At 40.2% G+C, this 19,353-nt stretch overlaps 1 protein-coding gene and 1 long non-coding RNA gene across 5 annotated transcripts in view; both read left to right on the forward strand.

Moving 5' to 3' along the window:
- Window positions 1-1,294, forward strand: part of nphp4 (nephronophthisis 4) — a 161,331-nt gene extending 160,037 nt beyond the window's left edge. For all 4 annotated transcript variants that reach the window (XM_032519956.1, XM_032519960.1, XM_032519959.1 and 1 more), the window contains exon 30: window positions 984-1,294. In XM_032519956.1, coding sequence (XP_032375847.1) covers window positions 984-1,124 — 141 coding nt within the window. In that variant the 3' untranslated portion in view covers window positions 1,125-1,294. The remainder of the gene's footprint in view (window positions 1-983) is intronic.
- A 13,915-nt stretch (window positions 1,295-15,209) lies between these two features.
- The window catches only part of LOC116692024 (uncharacterized), a 22,518-nt gene continuing 18,374 nt past the window's right edge, over window positions 15,210-19,353 (forward strand). The window contains exons 1-2 of the long non-coding RNA XR_004332614.1: window positions 15,210-15,278; window positions 15,392-15,507. This is a non-coding gene — a long non-coding RNA (uncharacterized LOC116692024). The remainder of the gene's footprint in view (window positions 15,279-15,391; window positions 15,508-19,353) is intronic.

Consider the following 19,353-nt stretch of genomic DNA (forward strand, 5'->3'; position numbering starts at 1 on the left):
TATATATATATATCAGTACAGGCCAAAGGTTTGGACACACCTTGTCATTCAATGTGTTTCCTTTATTTTCATGACTTTTTGCATTGTAGTTTCTCACTGAAGGCATCAAAACTATGAATGAACACATATGGAATTATGTACTTAACAAAAAAATGTGAACTAACTGAAAATAAGTCTTATATTCTAGTTTCTTCAAAGTAGCCCCCCTTTGCTCTGATTACTGCTTTGCACACTCTTGGCATTCTCTTGATGAGCTTCAAGAGGTAGTCACCTGAAATGGTTTCCCAACCATCTTGAAGGCGTTCCCAGAGATGCTCAGCACTTGTTGGCCCTTTTGCCTTCACTCTGCGGTCCAGCTCTCCCCAAACCATCTCGATTGGGTTCAGGTCCGGTGACTGTGGAGGCGCAGCCCTCCATCACTCTCCTTCTTGGTCAGACTTTTTTTTCTGCCAAATGGAAATGTTTTGCGGTGTTAATGAATTCTTAAAACAACAAACACCACTAAATGTCGGGTTAAAATCCATTTAAACTTGTGTTACTGAGATTGTTAAGGGGGATAATATTACCAAAATGTAATTAGTATTGCGTTCTATTACTGCGTTACAGTAATAGGAATAAATTACTGTAATTGCGTTACTTGTGGAACACGTTACTCACTGAATGTGTCAATAACACATTCAGTACCATAGGAGAGGAGGTTAAAATCAATGTTATTCCAGGTTTCTACCAATTAGTATTAGATTAATAGTGACCCCAAAAAGCAGATGAAATCCTAAAATTCTCAAACAATCCCGCTAGAAATAATTTGAAATCATCACATGCAAAAAATACCTTTCTCTGTGGTAAAAAGGGCCTTGTGTTTGTGGACATGGGTGCATCCGTTTAGCGCTGCTAGCTGAAGAGAAACAAATGATCACTCACCCTCACAAAGCTTTCAGATGAATCATGAAGCATGATCATTGTGTTGTGTTCATGGTGTTTAGATCGGGGGGGGAGAGACTTACACCATCGGACTGCGATTCGCCCCCAGCCAGAGTCCCGGCTCAGTGGAGATTCTGGTCTATGTGAACAACCTGGAGGAGAAGACGGAGGAGACGTTCTGTGTGAAAGTCAACTACTCATGAACTGATGGTGTTTGTTTAAAGCAGCGAGTACAAACCGTTTCTTGAAATGTTGACTAATTTGTGTTTTGAGTGTGAAATGAACTCAAATGAGCTTTAATTTTTTCTACTTAGGGTGTGCAATTTTGTATCAAATCAGATTAAGGACTGAAATAAACTTTTTTTCAATCACATATGTTGTTTCAGTCTTTTCTACAGTACAAGGTGCAGTGTTGTGCGTACATTATTGAGAATCTTTGTGTAAGCTCGATGAGCTTCACTGAAATAAGGCCACTCATCTCCAAATTCTAACATCGAATGAGTTCCCTGGGGGTCAGATTTAAAAGAACATCCTATTCTGAGCTGGGTTCAGAGTGCTCCTAAACGATTAGTGTCATATATTTATGATAATTTAAATTCTCAGAAATATATGCCTACATCAGCCATGAAAGCTTAAGATAAGGAAATATCTGAATTAGGACAGGGATTTTGAATAATATATAATAATAATGGGTGCTTCAAGAAACCTGAACCATCAGTTTATACATTTTAAACTGTCATAGGGCATACCTAACACTACGAATTAGACACAAAATGAGATAAATACCTGACCCAGTTGATTTTTGGGAAAGGGTTATTGGAACACTTATAGAGTTAACGGGTTAACCAGTTACCAATGGACCCTACTGTACATCTTCTAAATGATGACTTTCACTTTTCTCTAACGGTAAAAACTCGCAGTGTTTGGCTAACAGGCTTGACTGCATCCAAGAAGATTGTAGTCCAACGGTGGAAACCTCATAATATTTAAAGTATTCACTGGCTTCAAAGTTTTTTGGACATTTTGTACTTGAAACTACCTTCAGCACAAGTTAATGATGCACAATCAAATGCAATTTCAATGTGCACGATTTGATATCTAAGTTAAAAGATCTTCTAACTAGACAATGATATCCTTGAGTGGATATTATTATCATGGTAGTTGGTGAGGGGGAGTTGGGGTGGATAAGGAAGAAGGTGGACAGAGGGATGGGGGTAGTGTGAGGGATAAGGATGGAGGGATAGGATAATTCAAAATGTTTTTGCAACCTGTATTGTATTTGGATTTGAGTTGTAAAATGATAATGTTGCAATAAAAAATCAATGATAAAACAAATAAACAAACATATTGATTGCAAAACAATCAGGCCAAGCTACTTTCTAAAAAAAGCTTGGGACACACACCCAAATTGATCTGTGCTCTTTTGAAATGTCCGGTAAATGTCTGACAGCTCATCCCCGAACATCTAGGTGGGCTGAGGGTGAAAGTAATAACACTTTATCGACTTTAATTACCCAGAAAACCCACTTGAATGCCACTTAATGGTCAAGTTTTAATCTAAAACAAGTCAGTGATCCGCTCTCTGTGTCCCCTTGCCTCCCAAAAAACTTCTCCTCATCACCGGCATTATAAGAAACGGTGCTGTAATGAGGTATGACTTCCCAGCGAGGCACACATCTCTTCAAATCGCCCTCATTAACACCAGCATCCTTTAAAACCCGCCATGTTCTCCTTCCTGCTCGCTCCCCGATGCTCTGCCGTGCATGTCTGAGGTACAGAGAGAGAGAGAGAAGGCAATGCACGAGTTATATAACACAGTTACACAATCCCCCCTCCACCCTCACCCTCCTTTTCCTCTCTCTTGCTCTCTCTCTTGCTCTCTCTCTCTCTCTCTCTCTCTCATTAGAACGAAGGCTGCAAAACAAGTCTTAGCACAGAAAGGTTCATTAAAAGACCATAGCAACCGAGCCAGGTGCGCTTTACCTCCTCGAACATGTTGTCTGAAGCGAAACTCATTTTCTTTTTTATTTTATGGTATTATGTTTCCCCTAGCCTTCTGGTTGTCATGCGCAAAGATGATTTGTGCAACTCTGAACATTTGGCTTCAAGGTCCAGTAAGCGATGTTGCGCAAAGATTGTTGATGTTTGAACTCAACTGCAAAACAAATACCCCCCCCCCCTTCAGAAGCTCCACCCCCCCGGATTCACAGACTGCCTCCCCCCTACCATTAACTGTCGCCGCCTGTTGCCGATTTCCTTTCTGTTTGTTTCCCATTTACACAGCCGGGGCTGTGTATTAACACCAGACTTTTTTTTGAAGCTCACACAGAAAATAAAGAGCTAGGTGACCATAAGGAGATATTTGCTGAATTTGACAAAAAGTGTTTTGGATCACCATCACTCACTACACCTTTAAAGGTTGGCTTATGGTCTTTTTACGTTTATCTTTCCACATTACCTATATGCCATATGTATGTTGAAAGAGGTAGTGGTTGCTGTAATAATTCCTCCTATTCATACTGGCCCTGAAGTGATCACTTTCTAACGTGTAGACTGTGTAAGAAATAGGGACAAAATCCACGGTACTTATTCAGGGGGCCATTATTCTGGCGCTGTTTTCCGTGGATGTAGCTAGGTAGCTATCTGGCTCCCATTCTTAATTCTGCCTCCCAAGCTGAGATTGTTTCTACTGTCTAGTTGACTCATTGAACAAATCTGAGATGTGGGAAGTGGTTCAGCGATCTGTTACCAAGCTATGCTAAATCCTCATATTAGCTCCAGCTGAACTTTAGTAGGACTATTTTGTTCCTTATTTCTCACATTTTAGTCATTCTGTGAAAGTATCACTTCATAGCCAGTAGGGACAGGAGAAAAGATTACAGTGACAGATAACTTTTTCACTCAATGCAAATGTTATTTTAAGATGGACCTTGAATATCAAAACAAATCCTTTAAATGCCTCTTACAGTCCTCGCAGCTTGTTCCTTGTGTCCATTGGGGTGGAGATGGTGACCAGCCCTCATGTTTCCATGCTACGCTACCTGTGCGTGGAGAACATCTCGTTCTGCCATCCATCCCCAATTTGAGTGGAATATTCCACAGCATCTCTGGTAGGGATGGGATGTTTTCAGTTACAGCCCTACTTTGTGCTACACTGTAGGCTGATGAGGCTTGTGTGTTTTGTGTGCACTTGTAATACCCGCGTGCTGGTACTGAGCAGCAGCCTTCAGTGGGAGCTGCACAGTTGTTCTCTCAGCGAGGGGCAGAGCAGCACTGACACCTTATTAGCACTGCCAGTCCAGTTGTTGCGGTTCCTCCTGAAGGAGCACAGACACCCGCCACAACAGCTCACACTGTCTGCTCACCTTGTTAGTGTGCTTAGACGGCTCCTGTCTAGCTGCCCAGCTGAGAGGCTGCCTTGATATAATGCTGGGTGGGAGGGTACTTGAGGGTGCCCTGATCTGGTGATAACCAGTCCTACCTGCTGGTGCATGTCTGTGTGTTTGTATGGTCTTTTGTGTGTGAAGGTGCCTGGCCTGAGTCATGTGAGTGGGTGCACATCTATGAGAGAATAGAGCGACGCAGGTACCAAAGAGCTTTAACTGGAGGGATGTGCAACCTAGCAACCAGCCCGCCTCCTCATGTACACCACTGGCCTGGATCGACACACATACAGTGTAGAAAAGAGAGATTGGCTGTATTATTGCAGTTTACCTTAAGCTGTAGGCCATCAAACTGAGAATTACGGCAGTTTTTTGTTTGTTTTGTTTTTTTCAAGACGTTCTTTACAGAATAATCATGAAGAAATTAAAAGCTCACTTGTTTACATTCTTGCCACACCCTAATGAGTGACGTCACAATTGATGTCAAAGGCAAAACACCTGCTTTGGCACTACTAATTGGGGATGGGCTAAACACGCAACATTTTATTTTTGAAATTGATACAGGAACAAATGACTCATGTTCATTTTTAACAATGAAACAGGAGGAATAAAGCAAGAGAAACAAAAAGAGAGGTACAGGTAAAGCAGCTGTCTTGTTTTATCTCGGGGAGGGGGAGCCTGGGTCAGATTAGAAGTGCAAGCTCTTAACAAATTGAAATTCAATTACCTAGTTACCCGTCTCAGCAGGACCTTCCCTCACCCATGACTGTCGAGCACAAAGGAAATGTCTTTTGGCTAAGGGAGCGTCACTGTTCCTCTCTCTGCTAACACACTTCCAGATTGAAGACAGTTCTCAGTAGATGGCAGCCTTACACATTCAGTGAATTCCCCGTGTTGTTCTCACCAATCTGACTTTCCTGATAAACAGCAGTAAATAAATACGGTAGTAAACTTTGTCCTCTACTCTAGAAAATGACCTTAAGACACAAACAACCCATTCTGTTTAACCAATACTAATGCTAAGGAAGCATTCTGTCAAGCTTTCAGTTTTATTTCAGGCTTTCTCCTTAAATACTGTAGATCAGACAACGTATACAGTGATGATACAGTGAATTTCACTAAGAAATAGGCCAGCCTAAAAACTCTTCTGTCCTTCTCCTTCTGTCAATGTTGTTGCTCTAACCTTCAAGTGGTTTGAGGATCAGGAACATCTTATGTTTGTAATTAGTCTGGTTCCACATTTAAATTTGGTGAGCAGCTCAAATAGATCTGTTTCTGCAAATGGCTGCTGTGGATAGAACCAAGACAGTCGGACAGATCAGGGGTCTCATTTATAAAACTGCGTAGGATCCTTACTAAAAGTGTACGTACGCACCCAAAAGCCAAAAATGGCGTACGCCAAAAACAATTCAGATTTATAGAACCGTTCGCACGCACATCTGCAAGCAATGTTCCCTTTATAAATTATAGATTACCCACAAGTGTGTACGTGAATCAGCCCCATCCTGCACATACACGGCCATTTATAACCATAAACAGTCAAAGAAAGCACCTCGTCAACGCTGATAAGTATGTTGAAGACACTGGCAGTTGCTCTTTAATGACGCTGAATCACAACTGGCGGGGAAAAAGCAAAAACACTCTCAGACACTTAGGAATTGCTGCAAATCGAATTATAATTTCAGCGTGTACTCGTACAGTGTAGTGAAACCTGACTACACAGGCATTACAGCCCTCAGGGACAGCTTGGATATATACCAGACCTACAGGTATGTGATTTAAGAAGAATTACCCCGAACTATACTATATCCAAAACAAGTCTTAGTGATGAAAAATTATAATATTTGTATAAACCACTTAACTGTAAACAGCCAGTTGACCCCAAAGTAGCGAGGACCTGTATTTGGACTGGGATGGCACAGTTCCGGCATGTTGCCTTCTCTACTGGACCCAATTCAGTACATAGAACCAAGAGTGCAGCTTTAGGGAATTTAAATAGTCATATTAGCCAGTCATCGTCATGGTCCCTGAAGTTTTTTTCTCTCTGATTCTTCCATTTGGGGTCAGTCCTCCTGCAGAGCCGGCGGTGCCATCATGCAACATTACGCACGGGGGGGGGGGTAACACCAGTATTTATATATTTACAACATTTTGTGACTGTGAAAACCTTGTCAAAAGCACAACATCAACTACATCCCCCACCCAGAGATTCAATTTTGAAGACGAAAGTGTAAAAGGCAAACACACAGTATTAAAGTTTGGACTGACGACATTAAGTGTAACGATTGCGCAAGAGCGTAAGGGCTGTATTTTCAGACTATGTTAAATAATATATACTATATCATAAATGCACAGACATTTAGTTATTTACACTGTGTTCTGTATCAAGACTTGAAAATGTTAAGAGTAATCATTATTCCCACATTTACGTTCTGCAGTCTGACATCAGATTTTGTTGGAAGTGGCGTACGCACCTCTTCAGCCCCGTTTTGTGCGTACGCCACGTTTATAAATGTGACCCCAGGACATCTTAAAGTCATTTGCTGAGTTCTGGGAACATGGCAACATTGTTTGAAGCACAACAAAGGCAAAACTATAACATGACTATACAAACTGTCCATTGTAAAGGGTTCATCACAGTTTACAGACGGTCTTCATGCTTCAATTTCACTTTTGGCTAAAATGCACCGCATAAGATGGGTTGGATTGGGTTCTCTTTTATTTCATCAAACACTTCAATATAAAAAGGTGTGATTTAATTGCTCTGATAGCAAATTATTTCACTTTGGGTAATTAGGTCTGATGATTTTTCCACAGTTGATTACTGCTCACTGAAAAGATTGAAGGTAATGGTTCTTTTAGACCGTTGAAATGCGAGGGGCTGTGTTGGTTTAGTTTGGTCTCAGCTTGCTTTTCCCGGGGGCCACATTTGCAAAATGACAGGATGTCACGGGCTAGTTAATAAAAAAAACAATAACTTTTCATAGATAAATACACATGTGAATACACATTAAAAGGCTCATAAGTCATCTTTTTTTAAATTCTTCATTTTCATTCTTTACTATTCAGCAGCCTTGCTTACAGCAATTGGTGCTTTGCAAATTAAACAGTGGTTTAGAATTGGTATGAGGTGGCAAAATAAAGCCAGTTTTCAACATTTTAATGTTTGCTGTTCTCACTCATCTTTGCCAAGAGACAATTAAGCTATTTATATTGTGAATTGGATAGACCAATAGAAAATGATTGGCAGACCACCTAGCACTGTTGCATGCACGCTTGCATGCATGTGATCAGCCAGAACAGGACCAGATGATGGAGCATTTTGCTACTGTCTTTTTTGGCCGTGTTACCATGCTTTCTTTTTTCCTGGCAGGCCTCTGCTGCAGCACTGCCTTCACACTGCTGCGGTGTCATGGAAAGGAACGAGGAGCTTGTTATTTTTTTTTTGCCAAAGCGCTTTTGTTGGTCCTAATTACCTGTCTCCGCAAACATCAGAGGTTTACACCAGAAGAAAAAAAACACTGCAGAAAAGCTAATTTATTGTATAAAGATACGCTGGTCTTCAGCATAGAGATCATCCAAGAACTGGGTCAGTGGTTCATCAACGGTTACAAATGATGTCTGTTGCAAATGACATGTAAATGTCCTTGAACAATTTGTGAACTCTACTCGTTTCCCCACTGTTAATTACCTCAAATAGGGGTGTCAGCTAAATTCCTAAATTGAAACTGTAAATTAAGTCAAGAAATGAAAAAAGGGGAGCAACTACTAGTAGATCGAAAGCTGTTCCAAAATAATTGATCCCCCCTCCCCTAAAGAGTGCATGTGGGTTTATTGAATATGTATATTTATTTATTTATGACAGATGCAGTTACACAGAGTGAATAACAAAGTCGAGAACTGTATGATCATATGCATATGCATGCATATTCTATCTGCAGATATTTAAATGTGTACTTTTTTTATGCCTCTATAGATGAGACCACCGCAGTGTCATTCACTGCAGCAGCATGGGTTAGTCTTATCACATCAGAAAAAGGTAGAAAGGGAATTAAAGATTCTGGAGGTTTTTCTGAGATGAAAACATGCTCTTGCTTTCTGGGGCTTGTTAAATGAGAAGATTGGATCAAAGGTAACACAGAGGTTTTAAAATTTTTGATAACTGTACAGCCACCAATATTAAGTGAGAGGTCTGATCCAGATGAGTGAATTTCCTCGCTGCTTGACACAAAACAAGTGCCGCATTAAAGGAATTCATGTTTTTGTCATCAGAAGTTTTTGAAAGAGTCAGAGCTTTTTTTTCCTTTCTTTTTGTACATATACTACTAAATATATGCCTTCTCAAAATCCAAGCAGTATGTGGTCCATTGGGCAAGAAGGGGGATGATTTGTGCATGCCATATGCTGCTTTGACAAATTCCAGGCCTGAGTCAGTAAACATAAAAGACTCAAGACATGTTACATTACTGATGCTCTTTAAAAGTAAGGAAGGAATGAGTTGTGTCTTTGATGTTGTCAAGATTAATGAAAAGGCAAGAGAGGTAGCCTGACAAGCCAGACCCACATCAAGATGTTGAGTCTGGGAGCTCAGCCTTGGCAGGGCTCAATCCAACGGTTGTCTTTTAAATTCCCTCTGCACGCAAAAGGATAGCACTACAACCAACCCGAGCAAGTCGATAGATTAAAAGAAACATGCTGCAATAACATGCTGATGCCAAGCATCATTTTTACCATGTTCACCATCTTAGTTTGGGTCAGTGGTTCCTAAACTGGGGGCGCACCCCCTAGGGGGGGATGGGGGCACGGCAACAATAAGTATAAATACTGTAAATAATGCATGGTTCTGCTGAACTTCTAGCAAAGCATTGGCAAGTTTGTGAAAGGACTGCCAGGTAAAGCAGATGAGGAAGCTACACCAAACAACACCATTTGTAAACAGCATAAACACATTTGTATCTAGAAAACGGGGGCAGAGAGAAAAGGTTTGGGAACCACTGATTTGGTGTGTAAGCATGCAAACATTTGTGGCTGACAGATCATAAGCAATATCCACCTAAGTTTGCAAACACTAGCTGACTCTAGCAACGTTGAGCTTTTACCCAATATCCCCTTTTAATCAGGGAACACTACATCTGTTGTATTCAGCACAAGCTAGATAATATAATAGGATCATATTTGAAGGTGCTAGTGAAAAGTTTTTTAACACTAATGGAGAACTAATATGCAAACAAGAACATTAATTTCTCGTTTACAGCCCTTTTTCAAAAAGAGTAATCTAGAAGGTACATTTTTATTTACCAGCAGCAGTACATTCTGTACTGTGATTGGCAAACCTTTAGACGTAAACACACTCACAAGGGTGCTACCACTAAATTAGCTTGCTATCAAACTGAAATCAAATGATTGATGCTGTTAAGGTGAAATTATTCAATCTGATGCAGATAGAAACCGCACTAACGGCAGAGGGGATTTAAATTACTTAAGTGTTAGCCTATTTGGAATTTTAAATGGGAAATCATGTCCCATTTCTTGGGTTTAATCAAGTCTTTTTGAAAAATCAGACACCGGATTCCTGGTTGATATAAATAACGATTAGAAAGGAGAGAGGGAAGGAACTATTGAGTCACAGTGCACTTTCCGTCTGTCAGCAGAAAGGCCGGGCATAATTAGGTAAAGCAGCACAATGGAAACATTGTGTTCAAAGCCAAGAGGTCTACTCTTTTTTCCATTGATTTCACACATTCAGACCTATAGGAGACCTATCTGTTTTTTAACCGCTGCACATCAGAGTGAGCAGCCACTTAGGGAGGCTGGGATGTACAGAGATATTGTCAGTCACATCAGAGACACTACAAAGCTGCCTCCCGCCTATGCCACGTCCTTTTACATTTACACATTGCTTTTAAAAGCAGCATGTGTCAGAGCCACTATCTAGTTAGGAAACTTTGATTCTGAATCCCTGTGATCGACTATAACAGGAAATTTCATCTTATCCTAATAAGATTAGGCCGGGAGAATTGCAGTTATTAACCTATAGCTTCAATGTTGATTACTAAGTACAGTCCTATTGACCTTAGTGCACCGCATTAGGAATATTGTAAATATTCATGAGTGAACGGCAGGTTCCTCAAAGATAAATTGGGCCTTTGCCAGTGTGTCCAACCTATCAAGTGAGGGGTCAAAGTTCAGGTAATATCTTTAAGCAGAGTGGAGGCAGATCAGAACCTTTCATAAAATCCAACCCAGAATGGAAAGCTCTCACTTAACATCATTCCCCATTTCCTGCTGTCAGCAAGGAACTCATTAAAGCAAGAAATTAGGCCCCTGGGGATTTTCCGGCTTTGTTGCTGACCCAGTCCTGCAGGAAATTCCTCTGTCAATAACAGTCAGCTGCCAATATGCCCGTTTGCTCAACTGGATTGCTATTTCAACTTTTGTCAGACGTGTTTTGACACCGGAAGATGAATCTACACCCTGTGTTGTGCTACAAATGTAATTTTAACAAGTAATTCAAAGCTGCACTGCTCAATACATTTACAGAGTATCCACAATGGCTCAAATGACTATGTGAGATGTAAAAAGTCTCACAGATAATTATCATCCATCTCTGTCCAGTTCTCCATCCAGTTCTCCTCAGCTTAACAGAGCATTTTAGTGCCTTTAAGTTAATTTCAGGAGCTAAAGACCCAATCATACTTCTCAGGAGTTAGGGGAGACCAAAACTGAGCTAAAAGGGGAGTGAATATTGGACATGTTCATTCATCAGGTGGACAAAGACACAGCTCCATTTAAATGCTAATGTTTTTCTGTGTTTTTCTTGACATTTTAAAGCCTTCAAATGGGTGTGTGATTTTATGCCCCCAAGTTTCTATAAAAAAAAAAAAAAGATTACTGCTTTAATGTAGTACTCCGAATATTATTCTTGTTCAACATGGAAAAATCTGTAAATGAGGTGTGGAAATTTCACCCTTAAGAATTAATGGCTTGCTTAATAGCATTTTTTAGCAGTTAAGAATAGGAAGTGAGGTACTTACATCTAGCAGGAACGGAACGTAACCTGAACTTCTAGGAGACTTGTTTAGGTTCTCCTGTCCAATGAGTGTGTTTAGAAAATGGGTTATTTTGGATTTATGCCATTAAAAAGGACAAAGGCAGGACCTATGACATCATTTGTATCCGCTGTTAAGTGGACAAATGAAGTAATCCATTGTGGGATAGACAACATAGAAGAAGTTGCCCTTTTTAAATGTATTGGCTATCTTAGTTGATACTGATGCAGTAGTAAACAGATTGTTACTGTTTGTTGATCTTGATGTGACCAATCACAATCAAAAGCACCGCAGGCAACCCCTGAAACACAACATGTTATGCTAACTAGTCCCTAAATTAATTTCCAATGTAGTTAGAGAACTTTGGAAACAAATGTTGTGACAATGACAACAAAATAGTTTGTGTTAAGTTCCTGCATCTGAAAATTACAATTAGGTCTGTAATTTTGAGGAATAAAGGAATCTAACACAAGAAAATAGAAGCACCACAATTAGATGTTTCTTGGGCATGCTGAAAGTACTCTTGACTAGTTTACAGGTTTTAAAGTCTGTTTTTATTTTATTTTTGGAGCATTGCGTGGCAGTTTTCAGGACTGGTCAGAACTGTGAACCAGTAATGAAATCTGCACGCTACACAACAAAGTAAAGCATGCCTTGTGGATTTTACAGTCTATAGTCTAATGTGAATTATTTTAGCATTGCTGACTGTGTTGTCATCAGCTGTCCTTTACCATTTATGTTCAGTTTTTCCTCCCGCCTGTGGACAAGCTGCCATTTCCTTTAAGCTCCGGACCCCTCTGTGACCGCACTTTGCTATTCTAAATTAAGATGAAAGTCAGTATTTGATCCTTTGGCACTGTAGACTCTGATAGTACTTTGTGTTCCTTGTGGTCATCCCAGTCTCTGTGCCCTGAGCCCACATAGACTCCATGTCCTGGCTCAGAGGGCCAAGCATCACCACCCACAGCCCCCCAGTCACCCTCCAGAGCTTGGGGTCAGCTGAGGTTCATCTACCCTTCAAACAAAAAATTATCCAATGTGTGTGGACAAGCTCGAAGTTCATAAAACAGCAGGCATCCCCACATTAAAAACAAAACTCACTGATTATTAGAATGAACTGTGGATGTATAGCTGTATGGGCTATTACGCTGTGCAGTGGGTACATAAAATAAGACACCCTTACATACATTCATAACTTAGTGATAAATGTTGCAGTTTGATCACATAGCACATTTATTGTAGAATTGATCTGTGATGTTTTGATCAAATTTCCCAATAATGCATCAATATTTTACGTTCAGGGTTACTCAGACTTAATGAAGACTTTTAAAGTCGAATGATCTAAATGGCAATTTTGGGGATTTTTAAAATGGATATTCCAGTGATTGAGTGTTACACTTCCATAACGTTGGGGGACTAACAAGAGACAGATTAAAACAGAATGGTGAAACTCAAAGTAACAGAAGTTGAGATATCCTGACTTTCAGTCCTTAACATGGGTCAACGGATCTTACATTTCTTATAATGCAATCAATAGCATATTTTCGTTAGATCCTCCTAGCCTGGTATATGCCCAACAAATTTGCAACTCCAAACCCTAGTTTCAACTTTCAGAAAAAAATCAATATACATTGTATTAAAAATTGTGTTTGGTGTCAATCTAGCATAGTAGCATTGTGTATTTATTTAGAATGTAATGTAATAATACATGTTGGAAGGAGGTAGGTTAGGTTAGGATTGGTATGTTTAGTTTGTTTTCTTATAATGTTTACATTTGAGAAGTTTTATTCAATTGTTACATTAGAATAAGTTACAAATTGTGAAATTGTTTTGTAGTTTTACTTAAATGAATGATGTAGCCTGTCCATGCCTTGAGTTTTGGTAGTGTGTTGTTCAGCCACAGGGAAGACAGGAATTCCCCAACAACAGAGGTGACTTGCTTGTGGTTTAACTTAGTGACCACTTCAGCACATTTCCTGCCCGCCATCCTCCTGTCCTGATGTAAAAGTGACCGTCCAGGCTTTCAGAATAACTAAGACATGCTTATTAGTTGGGAGCCGGTGTGTGGCATTCAGGACGCGCTCATGGTCCTCTCTGGTTCAGTTGCCCTTTGCAGTGGTGCTGTCCGTGGTGCTGAAAGTCCTCCACACAGAGAGCAGAAGGTCCGCTTTACGTACACAGCATGTACCCGCTCTCACATACACTGTAACAGACTACAAGTTTGACAATAATTGCATGGTCAGTAATCAGGCCTCTGGCCTATTCTCCAGCCCTTGAATTGAGGTAATTTTAATGTCCTGGCTGCTGTGGTATGGCATTACAGAAAATAATCTCATCTGACTATTTATATTCTTGGCCTGCCTCTGATTCTGTTGTACATGGAGAAAACTTGAAAGCAATTGGATTTTCTCTATCTCACATCATCCCTGAGCCTCCCAGATCATGAAATTTCACTTCTCAGACACTCATATAAATAAATTAAATTGGAATGGTATTTAGATTGTAATGTGTGCTGTAAATAACAGCAGTGCCAGAGAAAATGGATAGAAGGCATATTGCCATAAAGCTCAGTAACGATTGGTATTTTAAGTCATTAAAGATTTGTGTATAATTAATGCAGCATATGGTAGGACACCTGCTTCAGAGACTTGATGGTGTCATACACCTCCTATAAGGTTTTATTAACTCTTTAATTAAGACTTAGGAGGAATCAGTATCAACTACTTTTGTGACGTTCAACTAAATGTTTGTTGTATCTTAGCTATAGCACCTGCCACTTAATTAGCTAATTAGTTTACACCGGCCCTCACAATTCTCAAAGCAACACATTTTGAGCACTAATATGCTTGCTAAAATTGGCATTGATGATCAGTGTGAAATGGATGCTTTATCATTAATGAGTGTAACTTTGTGTCATCGTGTGCTTAATAACAAAGGCTTAATGAATGTTAGCAATACAGAACACAAACTCAAATATTGGAAGATGCCAACTGCTTTTCTGAGTTTGAAACTCATTCAGTCTCATAGGTCTTTATTGATTATAAATGTAAAGCAGGTTTACTGGAGTTCACGATAAAAACAAAGTACTGAATGGGTGCAATGCCAATTTTGATCCTTCCAGTCAGGGCACTCTCATTATGATAAAGTATGTGGCTCCGATCCCAGAATTCACAAAGAAGCAATTATAAAGACAACTTGCACTACATACCCCCACTTATCCTACACAGAATCATATAGCACTAATGTATACTGTAAGTGCTGATAAAAGATGAGGCTGGGGTAGAGGCTAACAGCACAGAAGGAGTGGTGTACGGTCGTAGCTGTATCTGACTGATGGATGACGTAGCATTAATGGATGACATCTGTGTCTTGCAGCTACAGCTCTCTGTCTTAAAAACAGCAAATAAGCCAAGGCCCCAAATTACTTAGTCACATTTATGTTGTAAGATAATCAATTACTTGGTTTATTTTTCAGAGTAGAGTCAGAACGGCTCGGGTCGAGTGCAGATGTTAGTTGCACATGCTCAGATTTAAAAGGTTTAGGAAATAACTGTCATACTGAAATTTGTGAAATCCATGAAATAAACTTTTCTCATTACAAACAATGACAGAAGATGGGAATCACTTCAAAAAGCTATATATCTAGCTAGCTATCCATGATTGTTTGATTGCTAATGTTAGCTCAAAAAGCCATTCCAGTGACAGCCTTTGTTGTGTTTGATTGCTAGCTTGTAGCAAAGCTAGCAGTCATTTAAAAAACGTTTTACTGTATTGACATTACAAAAGTCTCTCGTTAGCATCTTATATGCTACTTGTTGCAAAGTGACCTATGTGCAAACAAAGTTTTTAACCCCTAAGTTATGACTTCAAACGACTAACAATTTGGTTGCATTAGCTAGCAGCTACCTAACGTTGACGTTAGCTAGTACTAGCTGATACTAGTGACTTCTAGTCTGCAAAATATTTTTGGTTTCATTTAATAAGTAACCTGTAAGCTAGTAGTACTCAATTGTATGTATATTATTTTTGATTACAAAGTGCAGAATTACTTTACGTTGCCTATTTAAGTCTATTTATTTCTATTTCTCTCTGTTAATCAGTTGCATCTGTACAGCATCAACCGGGGTCGCCATTGTTATGTATGTGTGGGTGACGTCAAAAACTGTAACTGGGAGTACAACGATCTGGTTTACGAGTAGTAAGTTCCAGGTTTGATTGTCGTTCCAGGGCACTTTCACGGGTTGCCTGGAACGCAGCATCAGTACAATGCAAATGCCCCAGACACAAACAGGCCCCAAATGCCCCAGGTTCACTGTGGTCTTGTGGGTAACACATTTACAAACATATCGACAGGATAATATGTGGTGCAGAATATTTATAACGGAAATGTTTAGGATAACAGAAAAAAAATAAAAAAGACAGCAAAAAATAGGCCTACATAAAGAATAAAGCATGTATTAAAAAAACATGGATATAAAAAAAATAGTAAAATAATAATAATAAAAATGGTTTCATGGTGGTTATTTGTGCCCAAGAGTCATTTTAATTAATTTAGAAAAACAATAAGAAACAAAACCATTCTTAAACGTATGGGGATCACCGCTATATTCGGATGTTACCTGCCAACAGTTCGTGTTTCCCAGCAGCAGGGCTACGCCCACGCTCATCCAACAATCCAATCAAAACGTCCTGTATTGCCCGCGCGCTGTGAATCCAATTAGTTGTAAAACCACCAGCCGGAAGTGATTGTGGAGGAACGGTAGCAACGCAACTTTTTGGATGCATGCTGCCGTAAAACCGCGAAGAAGAAGAAGATGAATATGATGTGAATGATTATGATTGTGGAGGACAATGCCCAAATCACCTGTGTGCACCCGCCTGCTGGTGCGCGTAAGTTGTTCCGCGTATGGAGCCAAACACCCACCATCTCTGGAGGCGCCTCAAAGCAGTAGAGTCGATGGAAGGATCGCTTTCCCCAGTCGGATTTATTGAGGTCCCGGCCTCGAGGCGGAGCTAACGCCGAGCTTACAAACCTGACTGAAGGACCGTCTGCGTTATGGTAAGTACCAACTGTTAAAACTTACTTTTTGAACTAAGAGTTTTGTTTTCTGGGATCCGCTGCAAAACCTGGAATTTGTTTTTTATGTTTGATGTGTTATTGTTTGTGCAGAACTGGATTGAACTGAACTGAATGTGTTTTGAAGGGAAAACTGGCTGGAGTGAACTCTGGGCTATTGAACTGTGTCATTCAAATACACACATACATTGCACACACCGTATATTTTTGGTTCTGGTTTTGTCAACAACAACTAAAAGTTGAATTAAACTTCGTATGCCTTGTTGATACATTTGTTAGTTGCTGGGATTTGGTTTATGGTTTGCTTTATCTAATATTTTGTGGCCATTGACTTGACTGAGACAACTGTACAATCAACAACCCATAACTACAATTTCATCAGATATGACATTGACTGGTGCCCTTCAAAAAGAGAGTCAAAAAGTGTCACCCCAGTTCCCCAACTCACTAAACCCTGGACTTATTATCTGCAGCTAAATTCAACGTGTGGCAATGGCCTTGGCACAGCAGAGGACTGTGGGACATCAGTTTGAGGATTTGAAGAATACGCTTGGAGCTTCCAATTTACTGGATGTGTTTTCACAAGAAAGAATAAGAATAATGATCCTACACACGGTGGAGCTGAAGTCCAATGTGACTCTGATGGACCGAACCAAGGGAAAGCTGCCAGTAGGTTACTGAGACATCTGTCAATGCATTTTTGGAGAAGAGATGTCAAGTACTTACAAATGTACGAATGCACCAATAAATCACAAGAAGAAACTCCAAAATACAATAAAACCTTCATTAAATCAGGTTTTCATGAGAAATCAGTTCATCTGAACTGGTGACTAATCTATCATCATACAGAGACATTAAAGGATATTGAGGAATTCATGACCCTAATGGTGCATTCAAGGGAGCACCCGCAAAATGAAGTCTGGAAATTAACACACAGTGTGGACTCAATGTCACAGGAAATGATGAAATTAACCCCTTAAATATCCGTCCACACAGAAACCCCTTGCCAATTCTCTCCAAGTAGTCACCAGCCAGGAAAGACTTTGACACATGGATTATTATGGATTATTTTGACTAATAGTTAAGATCTGAGGATGTTGAGTGGATCTTAGATGGGTAGATGTCAAAGTTTAGTCCCGATACTGTTTGGAAACCATAAAAAGAAAAAAGAATTCAAATGAATGGATTATTATTCAGACATAGCCTCTCCAGTATAGACAACTCTACTATCCTAATGTCACTGGTGGAAAACTGAAACAGAAAGTTGCAGTCATCGAGCTAATCTTCAGGAACGTTAACCCCTTACATGGCATGCCAGCTTTGGAGTCTCTACTGTGAATAAGCTATTGAGATTTAAAAAACACAGCAAGTCGACTACCATGTGAGCCATGTGCATTTTTTACAAGTGGGGAAACCAATAATTAGGCTGGATATGTTAGCTGCCACCTGCAAAAAAGAAAACTTAGATACTGTGGGCATTTTAGGCCTTAATTATATAGGACAGCTGAATATGTTAAAGGAGAGAGAGGGAGAAGCATTGACATGAATCAAAGGGCCACAGCTCAGAGTTAAACCTGTTGCTGCTGCAACAGGGTCTGATCCTTTGTACATGGGGTGCACACTCTACCAGGTGAGCTATCCAGGCGTCCTATACTGTGTGAATTTAACAAACATGAATGACACAGTGACAGATGCCTACTCCCTTTCCCACAATCCAAGAGATGCTGGACAGTTTCTCTGAGAATAGGTGGCTGTGAGCCAGGTATAGAGCGCTGCGAGCTGCCGGTTGTTGTTTGGTGGTTCAGTTACCCAAGAATAGGGCACTGTAAGCCGCGTACAGAGCACTGCAAACTGCCGGGCATTTTGGCAGAGATTGTGGTTCATGAGAACAGGCTGCCCTGGGTCTAATTACCAGGTACTGTCATGATGCACTGACAATGTTGATGTACAAGAAATAACAGGAGTCATCTGACCAATTTGTTCATTCCAATTCAAGCTCAGGACTTTTGGACTGAGGAATGCTACTGCAACTCCCAGCTGAAGCAAATGGCTTGGAGAATTAAAGGAGGTCATCTCTTTTGTGCACACGGACAACATCATTGTCTCAAAGTCTTGGGAAGAACACCTCTATAATCGTCTTCAATGTGAGGCGTGAGGTTCTTCTCCCCTTCCTCTGGTCAAGTTTTAAAAAACAATTGGAATGTCTTATTGTAGTGTGGACCCTTTTTTGAAGAAATGGTGGACTGATCTGAAGGGCTGCCACTTTACTGTGGTGACGTAACATACTTTCCCCCTGTGGGCATTTAAAACTGCTCAACCCAGCACTCAGATGATCGGATGGAAACAACAAAGGCTTGAGGAATACATTATCCTTGTTAAATGCAAGAAGGGAAAGTACAGTACAACCCATTGCCCCACAATCTCTCACAACCAGCCCCACGTTCCCGTTTGTACTACCTTAATGTCTTCCTCCTCAGAGTTGTCAAAAAAAGCTTCCAATTTTCAATTCTGAAAGGAACAGCAGGGAAACTCTGAATATACCCCTGCAAAAGAGGAAGTAACTGTCAGTTTAACCACTTAATTCCATGGAGGACCTTATCCATTGTGTTGTCACACTCTAAAATCCTGTGCCAACTTTACTTAACTGCCAGTTTTCAAACGTAATAAATTTGGAGTTGATTTCCTGAGAAGGAAGGAAGCCAAACTTTCAAACCTACCTGACTGACTGACTTACTGACTCACGATCTACCGTACAGTCGGCACCCCCTGTAAATACTTTACATAGTCATTGCTGTATGTTTGAACTGTGATCACAGATGCTAACATTTAGATTGTGTGGAATATGTGAGTCCTGGCTGATCTGACTTTGAGTTTGGTATCATGTTGTTTGTGCAGAACTGTGTTGTGCTGAACTGAAGTCTTT

Source organism: Etheostoma spectabile, chromosome 7, assembly GCF_008692095.1.
Source record: "Etheostoma spectabile isolate EspeVRDwgs_2016 chromosome 7, UIUC_Espe_1.0, whole genome shotgun sequence".
Classification (NCBI taxonomy): Eukaryota; Metazoa; Chordata; class Actinopteri; order Perciformes; family Percidae; genus Etheostoma; species Etheostoma spectabile.